The sequence below is a fragment of the Aythya marila genome, assembly GCF_965140915.1.
Source record: "Aythya marila genome assembly, chromosome: 5".
NCBI classification, from domain to species: Eukaryota; Metazoa; Chordata; class Aves; order Anseriformes; family Anatidae; genus Aythya; species Aythya marila.
Window position 1 is genome coordinate 6,058,793 of NC_139046.1, and position 17,556 is coordinate 6,076,348.

A 17,556-nucleotide genomic window follows, 5' to 3' on the forward strand; every position below is an offset into this window, starting at 1 on the left:
GGAACATGGATATTTCGGGGATCATCGTTTCCAAGAATTGACTTATTCCTCCAGTAGTTATTTAAAAAACTCCCCACTTCTCCCCCCAAAAAACATCACCATGTAGCTTGACTCCATTTAATATGGAGGGATTTCAGAGAATCTGACTTTATGCAACAACTGAGGAATGAAGTCTCAACGTAGACTACAGGAGTTCTTGCTTAGGAGTAGAAAACGTTGGGTGTTTCTGTGTGGTGTACTTTTCACAAAGACCTGCCTCCCAAGTGGAGATGGTTACGTGTGGAGGGCTACAGCTGCTTTCCCTTGGAGGGGGTGAACATGGGAGTAGGGCGAGAAGCAGGACCGCAATTGTTTTCTTGCCTGGGGACCTGTTCTGAGAATTGAAGGCTAGCGCCCTTCCGACTGAAAATGGACAAAAGAGAAGCCATGTTCACATTGTTTCCTACTTCACACAGCAATTGTTAGTGGAAATGCTTGCTTACAAGCCTTGTGTCAGGCAGATTTAAGAGCTCTCGCAATTGAGATAAATTACATCTAAAATTACATCTCGCTCCTTGTGGCCATGAAACAACGTTTTATGAGGAAACTAAGCAGGCCAGTTGGTGCATTGTTAAAAGAAAACCTAATGGAATGTAGCAACCTTAGAGAGTTGCTTGTACAAAACTAAGCATACAGGTAAACTGTAAGCTTGGCAGCCTTTGTCTGAGACTTAGCATGATGCTAAATGAATCTTACGATATTGCTGAGGTGTAGGGAAATTGTTTTCTTGGATACCAAGACGCTGATGCAGAAAGTAATAATTTTCAGGTTTGATTATAAAGTCTACTGAAGTTAACAAAAGTCAAGCTGGAATGAAGTCAACTCAGTTGACTAAACAAGAAGTATATTTAAAACAGAAAATGTAAAATATTTGACCCATTTGGATTTCCAGATTAATTTTTTGTAGGCAAAAAAATCCTCCAAATTGGAACTTTGCTTGACTTCTCAGAATTGGATTTTTATACTCCTGGGTGTCATGTATCTTGGTTTGCAGAGGAGGGAGAATCTCAGCTTTATGTTTTCTTGGGAAGAAAACTTGTGTGTCTTGACTTTCAGAGCCTGTCCGTGTTCTCGCCAGACTTGTTGTCCCTTCATTTCTTTCCTTCTTCCAGCTATCAGGAGCTGGATAAATGAGTTCTGGAATGATCTATTGATAGGGAGTAAGATAATCACATAGCATTTCAGTTTGCTGCTGACATAAGCTTTCTGTGGTTGGCAAGGAGCCAAACTCCCTTTTCTGATACTTGCAGAAAAAGCTTTTCTCGTGGGTGTTACTGTTGTCTCTGCCTTTAACAGGTTTTTCATGATGAAGGGCTGGCTGGGAATTACTACGTCTTGATAGTCTCAATGCTCCTGTTTACCTGCAACACCAGAAAAAGGATCTGCAAACAGTAGGCACAGATAGCACTGATTTATACCCGACCAGCTCCTTTCCTTTATAACAAGCACTTCTGCCTGCTGTTAAAGACCGTGCGCTGGTCAGCTGTGGGAGTCACAAAGCACATTGTTGATAAAACTAGGTCAATACTTAATATGCTTGCAGCAAGAGCCTTGTTGAATTGAAATTTCATCTGTGTGTGTTATATAAATGCTTGTTTCTCTTTTCTCAAAGATACAATAAAAGAGAGGATGACTTTCCCAGTCTAAGTGAATATAATGATTTCCTGGAAGAAATAGAAGAAATTGGTAAGTATTTATGCTTGCATTTTTTGAAGTGCTGTGCTCATGAGAGGCTTTTATCTTCTGACTTGCCTGCCTATGAGCATGTCTAAGTTGAGTTTCCGTAAAAGGATTTATCATAGTGTCAGATGTTTATCTAATTATTTTTTTTTCTGTACATTTCAGTCCTATTTGCTGAACTGTAGGACATCGTTAAGTAAAACGTTTTATCTGCCAGAGGACGAACATGATTCAGAGAGGAAGTAGTGCTTTATAGCTGGAAAAGAAAGGCTTGCAGGCCATTGTCAGTGCTACACTGTGAAAGATTAAACAGAAGAGAAATTCAAATTTTCATTATATGCTTCCATTAGCTTTATCTACCATGACAGAAGCCATATGGTGTCTTTTGTCATTTTTGCTTCTGCATGTTACAGTAGTTGGAGCTGCTTTGAAGCTGATGACCTTACATACCAGTGTGGTAGCATTTTCTGTTGCTGTGTAGAAGAAGGAGGTTTAGGAAGAGACATTGATTTCTTTCTCTTCAGATTAGTTGAAGTAGAACTTTGCCCTTTGGAAAGGGACTATGTTGTCAACAGAGTTTACTTTCTTCTTCTTCGTTAGGGTGACTTGTGATTTATGGTGGAGTGATGGATCTTGCTTAGGAAAACATGGATGTGTTCAAGCGGGTGACTCCTAAAGCTTTTTTTTTTTCTTGATTTATATAAGCTTCTGAGGCTTTTCTTTTTTTTTAGTCCTGGAGGAAGAAGGGGTGGCTTAGAAAGTGCAAAAGAGGCAGTGAATGCGATTTGAAGGAAAACATGGAGATGCCACTCCCTTTCAGCTTCTCAAAGAAGCCCTTGCTCATTTTTGCACTGTGCTGTTTTGTAGCAGTGTATCCAGTACGCTTACTGCTGTGAGTAATGTGTCGTGTTTTTGTTGGCATCGGAAGGCTGAGGCTGGAGAGCTAAATCGTGTGGCTGGGAAACACCAGGCACACTCATACGGGTCCAAATATCTGGAGGAGAGTGGGTGTAGTTCTGTTTGTATACTTTTTTGGATGGTGTAAGGGAAGGAGGGAGGGAGCAGAAAGAATGGTTGCAGCTTAGCCAGACGATCCTGGAAGAGGCTGTGTGCTCATGGAAAGGAAAACTGCTTTTTATTTATGTAGCATTAAATATAGGTTTCCCACTTACTGCTCTTACATGGGCTTTTGGTATCTGCAACGAGGGAGTTGAAGTTTTGCCTGAAATTGCCTGAACCTCATCAGTTCGTGCAGAATGTTACGATTCTCCTGCTCTTGGGATTAGGCTGTTAAATTTCAAATGGTTCCAGAGCCTCTGATGGCAACTTGGTTTCGAAGCAGCAGAGCTCACAGCTGGTCTTCATAACCTTGTGAAGAAGAGTGAATGTATCTGTGATTGTGCTGGTCCTGCAAATGCAGAACATAGAAGCTCAATAAATGGAGTCATCAGGAATTGAAATTAGTTGCTGGAAAGTGACATCTAAAATACTAAAAGGACTAGGAAGGCCAAGTACCTCCTCATTTCTTCATGCATCGGCCAGGGTGATGAAAGGAAGGAAGAGGTGCAGTCAGAAGGCTTTAAATTTTCACAGTCTAAGGAGTTATTTATGATCTCCTAACTTTATGATCTACTGCTTAGGTAGATCCAGGAGCCGGAGGGCTGGCTAGATTCAAGAACAACACCTCTGATAAGAATTTAAGCCCTGTTCTTCTTTCTCTGGTGATAAAGGTCCTTACACATATTTTTCTTTCAACCTTTGGAGATTGTTCCTGTTTCCCTGAACTCTTCTCCACCTGACAGTTGTCACACTACTGCTACATACCAGACTTCTTCCAGCATCTTTGCTGTGCGTGGTGCGTGCGGCACAGCTGACCAACGCGTTGGAGGCATCTTCCACTCTGTGGGTATTCCGGATTTTGCTAGTAAGACTAGTAATTTCCTTTTCTTTGTGTGTGTGAATTCCCTGCTCGTTTGCGCACATGGGAAACTGTGCTGTGAGAAGGGAAAGAAAGAGGGTAGTCATGCGGAGCAAAGCTTCGCCTCGTGGGGCCAACGTGCAGCAGGTTGGCAGTGGCTGGTGGTGGTTGGTGGAGCTGCCAGCTCAGGAAGCCGGGCAGTGGAGAACCAGATTTCCCCTTGCTTCCCCCTGCTGCAAATTTCCAGTTTTCCTTTGAGAAGGTCAAAGTGATAAAAAAAAAAAAAGTGCAGCGTTACCCCGTTTTCTCCTGGCTTGTAAGTTTTCTTATCTCGTTGTTGGGGTGTGGGGGCGGAGGGGGATCAGAATCAAGTGATTGCTTGGCAGAGACAAAATGTAAACATCCTGTATTCGTATACTGCACGTGACCCTGGCACCGTTCTGATAGTTTTTCCAAATGTTTCAGGTAGATCAGCTCCAGTGTTTGCAGCGACTGCAGCGTCTCGTTCGATTGATGTATGGGCTCGCTTGAAACACACTTTCCCCCTTCAAATCAGGTGTATTACATCTACAGACTTTTCTGTTTAAAGGAAAGTGTTGGGTGGTACAGCAAAAGAGGTAGGGGGAAAAGGTCAAACATTAGGGTAGTCACCTCTTAAGATTTCTATTATAAAGAACACATTTTTAAGTGGTTTAGAATGTAGCCACTAAATAATGCTTTGGGCAAAAATGTGTTATACAAGGCTTTAAATAGAAACCACATTTTAAAGCAGGTTTTCCCCAGAAGAAAAATCAGTTGGACAATTTGAGAACATTGTAAACAGTTTGTTGTCATTAACACTAGGAAGAAAAATAAAGTGAAAAGGTTAAAACCTGTTTTTTGGGAAAGGTACATGCAACATCTACTGGAGTAAGGCAGGTCTGTGTCCCTGAGAGGGATGAGGTTAAACCTTCAGGTGGTACTACAGGTTGCAGTCTCTGGACATCCTGCAAACTTTGCTTGTGTTTTCCACGAGGTTTTCTTCTTCCCCAGGGTATCTCCTCAGCCAGTTTTTCAAAACCTGGTGTGAAAGCTTTCCAGAGCGGGGCCCGCCTCCTCGCCTGTGTACACACACTGCTTGGCACCGTTCTCCTGATACCTGAGTGAGGCCTCTAGGCATTACCGCAACACGATTCCTAATAGTAATTATTGCTTTTTAAAACATTCAGTACATTCAACTTGGAAGGAGGCTACCGTGTTTGTGCCCTTTGGATTCCCGTATCTCATCGCTTCTCTGGGCCTGTGCAATCCCAGCTGCCTGGTGGCTCGTCTTGCTCAGACCATTTGTCTTACAAGCGATCCTCGGATAGGCAGGATTTTATTATCTATGATCGCTTGTGGGTTATGTTGTTTATTCTTTGTGGTCTTTTTCCTCCGTGTGTGTGCACAAGGGTGGTATTGCTGCTGCTAACAATGGGAGTAACTCAGTAGGAAAAAGGGCAGCTTTATCAAAGGTCCGTTTCAGCCATCTCATCTGACCAAAGATTTCAGTGCCGTGCTGTTCCAGCCAAAATGATTTGTCTTAGACCTGGTGGGGATGAGGGATTTGAATCAGTCAGTAGCATGCCAGGGTGTTTTTCTGGAAAATTGTTGCAATAAAAGACAACTGAGGATAAACAGAAATAACTAATAATGCCTAATGAGGTTTTTCCTGGCTTAGTTTTGGGTTTTATTTTTTCCTCACAATTACTTTTGTAGTAATCCCAGAAATGTTGGTTGGAAGGGACCTCTTAAGATCTAGTCCATCTCTTCTCCCTCCAGACCACTCCTTAAAAGTATGGGGTCGCAGGTAGGGCCAGACATGGAAAGCACCAACCGAAGGTGCCATGGTAGCTTTGGACTCCCTGCATGGACTGGGGACGTGGTTGTCTCCTTTCATAGTGCTCTGCCCAAAGCAGTCGCCCTTCTGCCAGTCCCAGTCTCCAGCTGGCTATTTATGGAGATGGTAATGGCTGGGTTGTTTGTGGTAGGGTGGGAGGAGTGCTGTTGATAAAAAATACTGAGTATCTGTTAAATTCAGGGCTGGTTCATACCAACAATGTGGATCAAACACTGTGTTTTGCAAGGTAATCACAGGCAATTTTGTTCTTTTTTTTCCAGTTAGGTGCTCTGTAGACAAGGCGAAGGGGAGGAGGTTAGAGAAGTGTTTGTGGTTGGAAGAGAGCTGATTAACTTACTGTGGTTTATTGCTTAAGTAGCACGCATTCATTTTTTTCTCCTGAAGAAATAAAAAATGATCTTGACTCCATCCCAGTCGAATAACAAATTTCATAAAGCTTACAATAATTTGACTGTCACAGTAGTGTCATCCATACACTGGCACATACATTATGATTTACTGTTCTCTTTGTTCCTCTGTTTGCAATTGTAGGCATCCATAATTCATTAATTTCCCTTATAGGAGTGTTTGATGAGTGGAGTGGCCATTCCTCGTGCCCGGTCTGTGTCTCCCACCAGCTGGATTCAGCCAGAAGTAGAGAGAGTGAAAGGTGGAGGCTTTAAGTGGATTGTGCCTGAGAGGAGAAAGGATCAACATAGGAGCGGGCTTTCGAGGTCACTGGATTAATCATCTATCTTGGCAGAGAGGCAGTGTGCCTAATATTTGAAGAGGGAATATTTTAACATAGTAACATCGCTGTCTCTTAAGGAGCTAGGAGGAGAAATCTCAGAAAACTTGAAGTATCTCAGAGGAGGTTTGGGTGGATTTAATTTGCAGTTGTGCAGCAGAGTGACGTGCACACATACTGCTGCCTCTCTGCACAACTTATTATCCCACGTTATCCAAACTTTTGCCTCAAATGTTCTTGTTTCCTTTATAATAATTAGGAAAATGCTTTTCCGTTTATAATGGGAGCGCACAATAAAAGTTTATTTTTTTAAAGCAGCAAAAGGACTCCCTGTAAAGGCTGAATTTCAGCAGTAGGGAGTTTTACCTAAACAGAATGAAATGTTTCAGGAAAACACAATAGTCTTCCTGTTGTACTTCAACAGATGTCTCAAGGCAAGTCAATTTATAAACCAACCAGTGTGAGATGGATAAGTAGATAAATAATTGTTGCATACAAAACAGCTTCTGTTTCTTTTCCCTGAAGGGTTTCAGGCCTCTTATATCAGCTTATGCTATATTTCAACATGGACAAAAATAAGTCTGTCTTCTCTTTGAAACCTTTTCAAACTAGCCATCTGCTTTGCCAGTCATATTCAGACCTATACCAATGTTTTTTCAGGGTAGGTAGAGCATGTGAGTTTTCTTTTTTTTTTTTTTTTTAACTCTTTCTGGTTCTGCTAGTTTATGTTCTCTTTTTTAAATATGTTTATCTCTAAGAATTGTATTAAAAATAAATTTCTGGCAAAACCCAGATGAAACCAAATCAAATGCCAGGTAAATTGTGGAGGGGACACAAGAGAAAATAATTTTTCAGTTATCTTTTATGGCTTCTCCCCCTTACAAAATGGACTTGACAATTGTAATTGTGAGAATAGAATGGCAAGAATCTGTATTCACTAAATATTGATGGAGAGACATTTGAAACTCATGAAAAATAAATTAGAAAACACGTTGGCAGGTATTTTGGCTGGGTCGGTGGCCAGTGATAACTGGTGCAGCGTCAAAGAACAGGGTTCGTTTTGCTGCTAGGATGTTTATTGTAGGAGGGAAGATATTCTTTGCATTTATTCAGGGACAGCTGCTGACACTGATCTTGGGATAGAGACATCCAGGTCCTAACACTGTTGCCACAAAACATAGTTTTTTGGTATGTTAACTCTTGAAACATGAACCACTTAGTGTTTGCTGAAGAACAACAGCTAAGGATGTTTAGGACCGAGATGATGTTCCTCCTCTTTCCTCCTCTTCCATGGCTGCAGGTCAACATTCAATGGGAGAAATCTGCTCTGGGCTTCGAGGGTGTAGGAAACTTGAATCTTTCTGCCTGCTGCTGTCCTGCAATCTCCTCAAGTGACAGGGCAGGACCAGCATGGTGCAAGGAGATCCAGTTGCTGGGAGGATTTTATCTGGGGTTTCCAGCCACAGCAGGGGAACAGAAGGAGAAGGGAACCTTTCACCTTGCCCTGAGCAGAGCATTTAAGCACTGCCTATGCGGGTGGATGTTGAAGATTTCTTAAACACCATTTAAGAAATAAACACTTGCTATATCAAGTAGCGAGATATACTCACTTTTGTAAGTAGTTCTGAATAAAGGCAGGCATCTGCCTGTCTCTAAAACTTGCCTGCTTTCCCTAGTTTAAGTTTTAAGGCTTATGCTTGGTGTTTTACAAACCGAGGTTGTGTCTTGTTGAGTAATTAATGATAACTGAGAAAGGAACAAACAAAAAGCCACGACTGGTTTCAAGCAGCAGTAGTTGCAAAAACTTAGATCATCAGCTTATTTTTTAATGCCGGATTATTTTTAGAGAAATACCCATGATATTCAGCAGCCCAAAGGCATTTGGCATCTCATCTTGTTCCTCCTCTTGCACCTGAAGGTGGCATCTGGACATCCTGCTTAGCACAGCATGTCTCATATGCTATTTCTTTCTTGTGTCGTCATTGAAGAGTTTAGGGAGCTGGTGTGTGGATTTAAGTTGTAGGAAGTGCTGACATTCCCATGCAGCTGCTGTCATTGCAGAGCCCTGGTTGTATGCCAGCATTTTCACATGACAATTCTTCTCTGCCATCATACTCAAATATGAAGCTGATTGTCAGCTGGAGACTGTAGGCTGGAAAGTTGGAGGTCAAATCTCTGCTAAAATACAACAGATTTAGGCTGAAATAATGTGTTTTATTAAAGGAAATGCTGCCATATCCAGAAAGTGTATGTGTATTGTAATATTAAATTGGAAAATGTTTGTATGCCTTCTGGAGAGAGACAAAAAAAAAAAATCGAAATGGGTAACTTGCTTCCAAAAACCAAGGAGTTCAACTCTGAAAGTCACAGGGCTCTCAGCACGATGTCTTGGGGTTATAGTGATGCCAAGGGGCTCCACCTGAGATCAAGACACTGAGATAGGCGCTGCAGGTTTTGATCCCTCAGTCAAATGCTTACAGCACAAAACCAACCTGCTTCTCGGCTCCCTTCTGAATTCAGGGCAGTGGGGTAGGGGTTGGAGGAGCTGAGCTGTTTTGCCAGGCTGAATTAAAATGTCAGTCCTTTCGATATTGCTCATTATTTGGAAAAGAGGAAAAATAATAAATACAGCCATTTGTTTGTTTGTTTTAAGGTTAGGAATTTCTCAGCTATATCCCGCCTAACCCTTTTGCTGGGGTTCAAGGAAAGGCTGAATGCTTTTCGATAGAAATAAGATAATGCTGCATCTGTACTCCTGGAAAGAGAGCGTTCCTATTTCCCATCTGTACGCTTCTATTACTTCCCTTGCACCATCTCTGGCACTCGTCCATCCCCTCTGCTGAGCCAGTTCAGGTTACTGAGAGGTTTCTGTTGACACCGCAGAGCACCCAGAGTCCTGCAGTCGGAGCAGAGGCGAGACCTGCGCCTGGGATGGACGTGGGAGCAGGACCACCACTGCTGGGCAGTACTGAGGTGCTGTGTGGCTGCGTTGCTCTGAGCTGTACCTCACGGCTCTTGCATTTTCAGCCTTCCCTTTTCATCCCCAGTAATTGATCTCTGCTTTGATTTCTTACTCTTTGTTTAATTCCTCTCAGCTGCTTTGTCCAGGCTCTTTGAGGTTTCTTACTTAGAACCCTCCTGAAAGTTAATTTCTGCCGTGTTACCTGCGGAGAGGAGAAAAGAATAAGGGATGTCAATCTTTACCAAACTGGGATGTGGGCTGTTCTCATGGGTAATGACACAGACTTCATGGATATTCCTTCTATTTCTCTTTATTGGTCTTGTAGTGCTGCAAAGTTACTCCTATATCTAAGGTTCATTTGGCCCTAGTCACTTGAGAAACCAGAAATAGAGAACTAAATAAAAGTTTTCCAGGCCCTGTGCTGATGTTTTCACTAGAACCCCTTTCTATTGAGAACCCCTTTCTCTTGCTGAGGGTTTGGCTTCTCACAATCCCTGTGCGATCGTTCTCTTGCAAGGGATTTATCAACGGCACTGCAAATTTCTCTGCTGCTCCTGTAACCTTACTGTAGGCACGTAACCAAAGCTCGTTGAGGTTTTGGGGGAGAATGCTGTATGTTCGTGGTCTGCAGTAGCTTTAGGGATGTGGGTGTGAGCCCGGCATCCTCTCTGGATGGCAAACACCAAGCGCCCTCGCAGTGATAATGGCTTTCAGTTGGAATTCACTTGACCCACAATTGAACCAGTGACCGGGAGGTGAAAGGCTCAGGCACTGTATCGAATTACGAGTCATCCAAACCTTCTACATCTTTCAAGCTGTTGGTTATAGAAACTGTTCAATTTCTTGAGGTATATGCCATGCCATATGTAGATAATTGGGAATGTTCTGCTAAACTATGGAGCCTGCTGGCTGACCCTGCTGGCTCGTAATCATGTGAGATACAGTCTGTCACTACCAAGAGGTATCAAAGGAATGCCATTTAACCTATTAATCTGGATGCATTTACAGATTCTTCATAATAAAGGTAATTGTACGTTGGTGCCTTTTAAGTCATCAAATTACAGGAATTTTTTGTATACCTGAAAATTCAGTCTCTGTGTTCTTTGTGCACTAGATAATCTTGTGAAGTAGAATGGCTTAATTTCTAACCTTGTTTTACAATGTATGTCTTTTAATCTAACTTCATTTTACAGGAATAACTGTGTTCTTAGGTCTCAAAAAGGTCAGAGTTTTACTGAGAATATCATGATCATTCATGTATATCCTTACCAGTTTCACAAAATAGGATGCAAAGCTTAAATTTTCATCTGCTAGAGATGTATAAATCTAAGGGAATGTCACTGGCTTCTGTTGAAGTTTGCGGAGATTTAGCAGATTGTATCTTGCTTTACAAGGCACATTTAAGTAAATTCTATTATCGTGATGTTCATGTCTGTTTCTGAAAGTGATAGAGAACATGAGCTGTATTTCTTTGTTGTAGTAGTGCATGCCGACCTAATACTGTTGTTTTCTGTCTTTCTAATATTTATGCAGTATTTAACTTGACTAACAATGTGGATTTGGAGAACACCAAAAAGAAAATGGAGCTGTACCAAAAGGATAACAAAGAAGTCATTCAGAAAAACAAGATAAAACTGGTTAGTTTAACTTCTCTCCCTTACAATTTTTGTTCATTAGCTAAAGAATTAAAGGATGTTCAGTGTGGAGCACTTCTGAAGTATCTTAAAAGCAAGTCAAAGCTGAAGGCACTACGCATGCTTCGCTTTGTATTCAAAAAATATATAATATGCTAATATTCTGTGATACTGATACTTAGTGCTGCTTAAAGAGATGAAATTCATAGTTGAAATGCAATTATCCTTTGTTTTGGAAAGGGCTTAGAAAGAGGGCTGGGCAGTAAAGCCTGCATCTAATACATCACTACTGCACGCGTGCTGGCAGTGTCGTTGGATAATATCCAGGAGAGACCAAGTTCATTCCTACACCAGGACAATCATTCCTTTCTCATCCAAAGGGAAAAGGGAATCCAGACGCAGACATTAGGAAGCTCCCAAGAGAGAGCTGTAAAACTGAAGGAAAGCACAGGTCTGGTTTATGCAAAATTTAAAATGAAAGATGTTGAAACAAACATTCAAATTTTTGTTCAAGAGCTGGTAACAATAACATCAGGAGTACTGTGTACATGATCTGTATGCAAAACACATGGTTCTTTGAAGATATATTCATTACAATATGGCTCAGTTATCATTTTGGTCTTTAAAAATAAACTTGCAAGCATTTCTTTCTGTAAGAAAAGTTTAATCTGTTAAGTATTTTTTCAGTATAAAAATACACATTGTTATCGGTTCTTGAAGGAAAATGTCTGCCCAGAGTGTGACATAACAAGGTTTTGTGTTTGTATTCCAGTTGCACTAAGGACTTGCTTTCAAATCAGTAGGGGTGAAGTCCTCACTCCCCTGAAGTCTGTGGCAAAACTCCCAGTGATTTCTTTAGCACTAGGATTTCACAGGAGGAGATCGGAATCTGAAAAATGTTTGTTTGAACCTCTTCCTTTTAAAGGCAAGGAAATTTCCCTAGGGGTCCATCTCTGATCTGTTATTCCGTGTCTGACACTGTGCAATGTCCTGCGCTTCAGAGCTTGAAGAGACCTTCCAAATCTTTGGTTTTGTCTTGTTTTATGATGTAGGCACAACCTCCAGGGTCACCGTAATAACAGGGTGCTTTGCCTGCAGCCCACCTTCCATTCATCTACCTGACTTGCAGGCAGTCGCACTCACAGCATGATCATACCAAGCAGCACAGCAGTACGCCGTGCCCACCCAAGGCCCCTGGGTCTTTGTTTTCTGTACTGTCTTGTTGTGCTAGAGGCTGACTTGTGGAAGCTGGGCAAGCCTGCATGTCTCCAGATCTCCAGTAAATCTGGATTAATTTCTTTTTGAACAATTGAAACATAATAATAGGCTTGCCACAGTGGATATTTCAAAAACTGCATGATCTTCCCCATAAATTTACCCCTGTCCCAAAAGCTGAAGCTCTTTTTGTCAGGTTCTGGACTGTCTTTACTCCTTGAATAGTAAAAGGTGTCCTAATTCCTAGCCTAAACTTCTTATGGTCAGTCATTATCCCTTCATTCTCGGACTGACAAGTAATTGTGTCCGCCGTAGTGGTTTGCTCCTGAGGGGAAACAGATATTCTCTGTTGCTCTTGGTGCTGTTATTATTTTTTAATAATTTGTCTGTTCCAGTTTGAATTTGGCCGGCAGAAGGGAGCAGAGTTGAAAGCAGCATTATAGCTGAGACCTTAACTGCCTCTTATGAAGTAAGATCATTTTCCCATCTCTGCTAGAAACTGGTTGACACGTGTTACCCTAAGGTGGTTGGTCTCTTGTAGCACTGCCATACAAGAGATTCAAAATCAATAGTGATCAAGAAGTGCATCACATCGTCTCCTCTTTTGTTTCTAACTAGTGAATTAATGTCACCAAACCCATTGCCTGTAAGTTATTTTCACCTCTGTTCTATCACTCCTGCTGTCATGAGTGTCGTTCGTTCTTACAAATCCAAATACAAAGCTATTGAACCAGCCACTTCAGGACTTGAACGACTGCTTGTTGCTCTTTCAATACAAGCCTTCGTGATCTTGCTACTTGTGTGCTAACCCATCTGTTAGATCTCTGGGTTTGGTGCCAGACCACGTGGAGAAAAAGTTTAAGTACACAGGTTAATGTAAAAAGCTGCAGAACTCTTGGAGAAAGGGTTCTTGTCATTCTTTTGTATTTATATATAAATAGAAAATGTTATTGTAACAAAATGATGACTAGGTATTGTGTATATTTTAAAAAAAGCCTTGCACACTGAGTTTGAAGCCCAGCTTGGCTACAGTTTTTCCAAACTTGTCTTTTCCCTTAAATGACTGCTGTTGTCCCCTCACAGCGTAACTTTGCTTTTGGCTTTTGCACTAGATCTTTAATTTCACCTGCTGCTTTGTTCAATCTTGAAATAGCTTTGTCCAGACACTGTGGTGCGAATGTGTATAAATTTTATTGATTTCACATTATTGAATGTGGCATTTTTTTCTATTTATTTTTTCTCATTTGCTATTTTGACTTTGTTCCATGCTTCACCAAGATTACCTTCATTTCTTTAGATCTTGAAACTGCCTAGGTTACCTTTAGGCTTGACGCAACCCTTGCTGCCTATTGAGCTTGCTTGTTTTTCACTGGTTTATTTGGTCTTCTGTTCAGAAAGAATTTGATCTGACTTCTGATAATTCTTCTGTTATTGCTGTGGTCTGATCTGGCTTAGGTTTGTATATCCGTTTACTTATTCCTGACTACAGTTCTTCTGGACTCTTTTTTTCATGCTAGACATGTTAGCACTTTCCTACATGTTTTCTTTTGTTTTAGTGCAAAGTTCTTTTATACATAATCATGGAAGAGACTTGAATGTCTTATAAACTCTGAGCTCTTTGTTCTGATGACTGAACTAACTAGATCCCTTAATTCTTAGAAATAACCTCGGTTAACAGCTTGAAGATTTTTGTTTGTTTCCTTTGGTTAAATGCAAAGACAGTGCAGTTTCAGTTAGTCACTGGTTGGTGACCTGTTCACCAGTGTCACTGCTACTCACAGGGTACAGGCATCTTTGGTTGACTCAGGGGCAAGTGATGAGATCTGTCAGCTCTTGCATCCAGGAATAACTGGGCCTCCCTGGGACCCACCAGCTTGATCTGCCTGTTAAAGGGATGTTTCTCAGCATATTCTGGCTTATATCACATCACTGTGCTTTCTGACATAACTTGGGGTCTTCTATTAACGAGAGAAAGATTTTATTAAGCTCTTGGCTGCAATATTATTTTGCTTAAGCTATGTCTATAGATTAATCATCCATTTACATTTTGTGAAGTCTTAACACTCTGCTTTCTTATTTTGGATTTCCCTTTGTTTCAGTGTTTTTGGAAAGGATGATTTGGGAAAATGTTTTTGTATGTTATTGTCCTGTCCCATCTTACCTGCAAACTAGCATTCTTTTGGTTCTCTCTCCAGTACAAAGTTGTTCAGCTTTAATGCTTTTTTTTTTCCCCATCTGTGCTTCTGTGGTCTTTGAGCCCTCCTCTTTTTTATTCTACTCAGAGCTCCAAATACAGTTGACCTGATAGTTTACAGGTTAAAAAAGACTTCAGAAGTAAATCCTGAAACGAAACCTCAGTCGCCTTGTCCTAGTAAATTGTTTCTTTTCTACTTCTGTTAGCACACAAGTATTATCCAAGTCGTAGGAAAAATACCTGATTTTTGGGGAATGTGACACATTCACAGTTCATGCTTAAACATGTTGTAGTTCATAAGCTTCTCAATATTGAAAGATATTTTCTTCTACACCAGTGATAACCACGCTGTGTGTTTTGCATACAAGATGCAACTGATCTGGGAGGGCTGATCAGGGACTGTAGCAGAATTATATTTTCTGTCACTTACTCGCAGCTCTTGGGAAGTAGGATATGTGGGAGCAGTGAGCTGAGATAAGGAAAATCCATTGTCATTCTCTAATGTTTAAAGAAATCAAGATCTAGATGGATGCTTTTTCTATTGCAGCAAGGAAAAAAAACAACTTTCTAACTCCTTTTATTGTCCAGTGTAATCATCATCCATAATGACCTTTAAAAGGTAGAATTTGGCTGCTTTCCCATCACTTGGGCTGCCCTAGGTCCTTTGATGGGCAGTAGAGCTGTGGATAAGTAGAGCTCTGTCTGCTCAAGGAGGAAGGCTGCTGTGAGTGAATTTCTAATGTTTCCGTTTCAGACGCGGGAGCAGGAAGAGCTGGAGGAAGCTTTAGAGGTAGAACGACAAGAAAATGAACAAAGGCGACTGCTCGTACAGAAAGAAGAACAACTACAACAGATGATAAAAAGGAAGAATAAACAGGCACTCTTGGATGAACTGGTGAGTAACAAAACTGGAGGCTTTGAATGCTCTGTAGCAGAGCAAATAGCAGGTGTATTTATATTCATTTCTTCCAGTTAACTGTGTAGTTAACACATCTGCCCCTTTCTGTTTCCCTGTCTTGCCCATTTTGTGCTACTATTTGTCACCTATCACTTATTTCAGTGCTACAAAGAACCCTGAATGATTTTGGTAAGCCAAGAACTGGTGTGAGACTGCTTCTGGGATACCACAACTAGTTCTTTGGCTGAATGGAATCATTGTCCAGAATGTCCAATGGTGGTTGGAAATTATAGGGAAAAAACATTCTTGGCTGTTTCAATACAAAATTAATCCAGGGTAAGGTGCCGAAAGGCTTGTTTGGATATTTAGAAGGTTTATTTCATGGTTCTACCAGTTTTATTTATTTTTTTGTTTCTTTCTTTTCTTCAGCTTCCACTGAAGGCTCTTTACTTGTTGCTGTTTTAGATGCAGAGGTGTATTTCTGAAGTGTCTTTAGTGAGTGTAACCACCCTACAGTTTACTTAAGAGTTGATATTTCACTGAATATCTGAAGAAGAGCTAGTATAACAGTCTAGATTTCTACCGAGTTTGCCAATATGAAAGCCCCAGGCTTTGACTGTGATCCAGGATGGCTTTGCCCTAGCATAGCTGATACTTTTACTACTCTACCTCCAGCCTGATATATAATGAATGAGTTCTGCCATGTGTTAGCCCTTGCAACTGCCTACTTCTGTTGCCTTCAGCTGATGACAGTTGCATCTGCTGTGGTGAATGTCTGATCATGGAGTTTGAGGGGGTAGAGAGGAGCTCCGAAGTTGCTTCAGGCATAATGTGAAGTTCGAGCACTGTTTGCTTGTTAAGCAGCCCTGAATTGCTGTGGCCGACAGTCTGGTGTGTCTGTGAAGCAAAGCAGTAATCAGGAGCTGCTCCATGAGCTCAATCACCTCTGCAGTGATTGAGCTCATGGGAGCACAATAAAAAAAAAAAAGGGACAGGATTCTCAGTTAATTGGACATTAATCAACTCTTTCAGTCAGAGGACCTAAATAATAGGTTGGGTATGGAACTTAGCTACTTCTGGAAACGGTCTTAATCTTGTTTTTGGCTTAATTTGCTACTGATTCTGCATTTGAAGTGCAATGATGTGTGGCTATAGAGAAGCCCAGTGAAGACTTGTTCTTTAAACAAGACTCGCATCTCAGGCTTTTTTTGTGTGTGTATCGACATACACATGCACACATGTTCTAACACCCGCGATAGCAGTTGGTGTATAACACTGAGGCAAATCAGAACAAATTATGTGTGCATGTAGTTACACAGTGTGCAGTTTTGTCAGTATGTGGTTTAAAGCTGCATGGCAGATGTTAATTCAGAATTTCTCCTATTGCAGTTTACCTCATAACATTAATTCCTACTTTGTATTCTCAGTTCTCATTCAGTTTGTAGATGCTCTCTTACTTTCCCAGAAAAAGCAGAGTTCCTCTTTGAACCACAGCAGAAGGCACTGACTTGAAGAGAGAGCATTGATGTGCAGTTCAGGAGTTTCTGGAGCTCTCCTGAAGAGCTGTCACTTTCAAAGCCAGGAGACTTGGCAACATTTCATTGGTTTTGTTGAAAGGAGCTGGTGTTACATACTTTGTAGACAGAAGCAGAGATAAGTAGAAGGGTTCCTTGAGAATCTTTCAAGTCTGTAACTTTTTATCCAGCAGTCTCTTTTCACTTTCAAGGTGCTTACAACCCACATAATTAGGAATAGTTTAAGTAATGGATCAATTCATAAAAGCTGCCCTATGAACACGTATTTAATGTCTCAGAAAAGGGATTTTGAACTGGTTTCTGACTAACTTCAATCCTGCTCTAAAACACACTCTTAATTTACTAGACATCAGTGTTGTTCTTTGACACAGCAGTTGGTGTTACTGGAAACCTGCTTCACCAGATGGCTTGGGGAAAGAATGGTTATAAATAATCCTTAAAACATGACCAAAATAGGTAGTTTGAACTGTGATTGCATATGTATTGCTATTAAAACATGTCTTAATATTCTAAAAATCTACAGAAAGGTGATTTTAAAGGCTGAGGAAGGAAACTGGGCAATTTTAAGTTATGTTTCTGTTTATGAAGGAGCACTGTCACCTTAGATTTGGGCCTAAACTTGTTTTGTAATACTAAAGGTTTATAAAACCAGCACTGAAGTGTTTGTACAATGACTTACAAAGTCTCTGGAAAACCAGCAGTTGTTAAACAAATAAACATTTCCTATGGTCTCTTAAATCCCTCTAATGCTGTGCTACAAATCTGAAAATGAAGCTGATTGTAAGTAAAGCTGAAATGTGTGCTCTCTTTGAGAAACGCAGCAAAAGCAAGTGCGAGAGGGAGCAATGGAAGGAATTACAGTTTAAAAATCTCCC

General features: G+C 40.9%; 1 protein-coding gene across 1 annotated transcript in view; it reads left to right on the top strand.

Moving 5' to 3' along the window:
- Window positions 1-17,556, top strand: part of MNAT1 (MNAT1 component of CDK activating kinase) — a 120,290-nt gene that overhangs the window by 34,310 nt on the left and 68,424 nt on the right. The window contains exons 3-5 of the mRNA XM_082760437.1: window positions 1,652-1,725; window positions 10,739-10,842; window positions 15,003-15,143. Of these exons, the coding sequence (XP_082616563.1) occupies window positions 1,652-1,725; window positions 10,739-10,842; window positions 15,003-15,143 (319 nt within the window). The remainder of the gene's footprint in view (window positions 1-1,651; window positions 1,726-10,738; window positions 10,843-15,002; window positions 15,144-17,556) is intronic.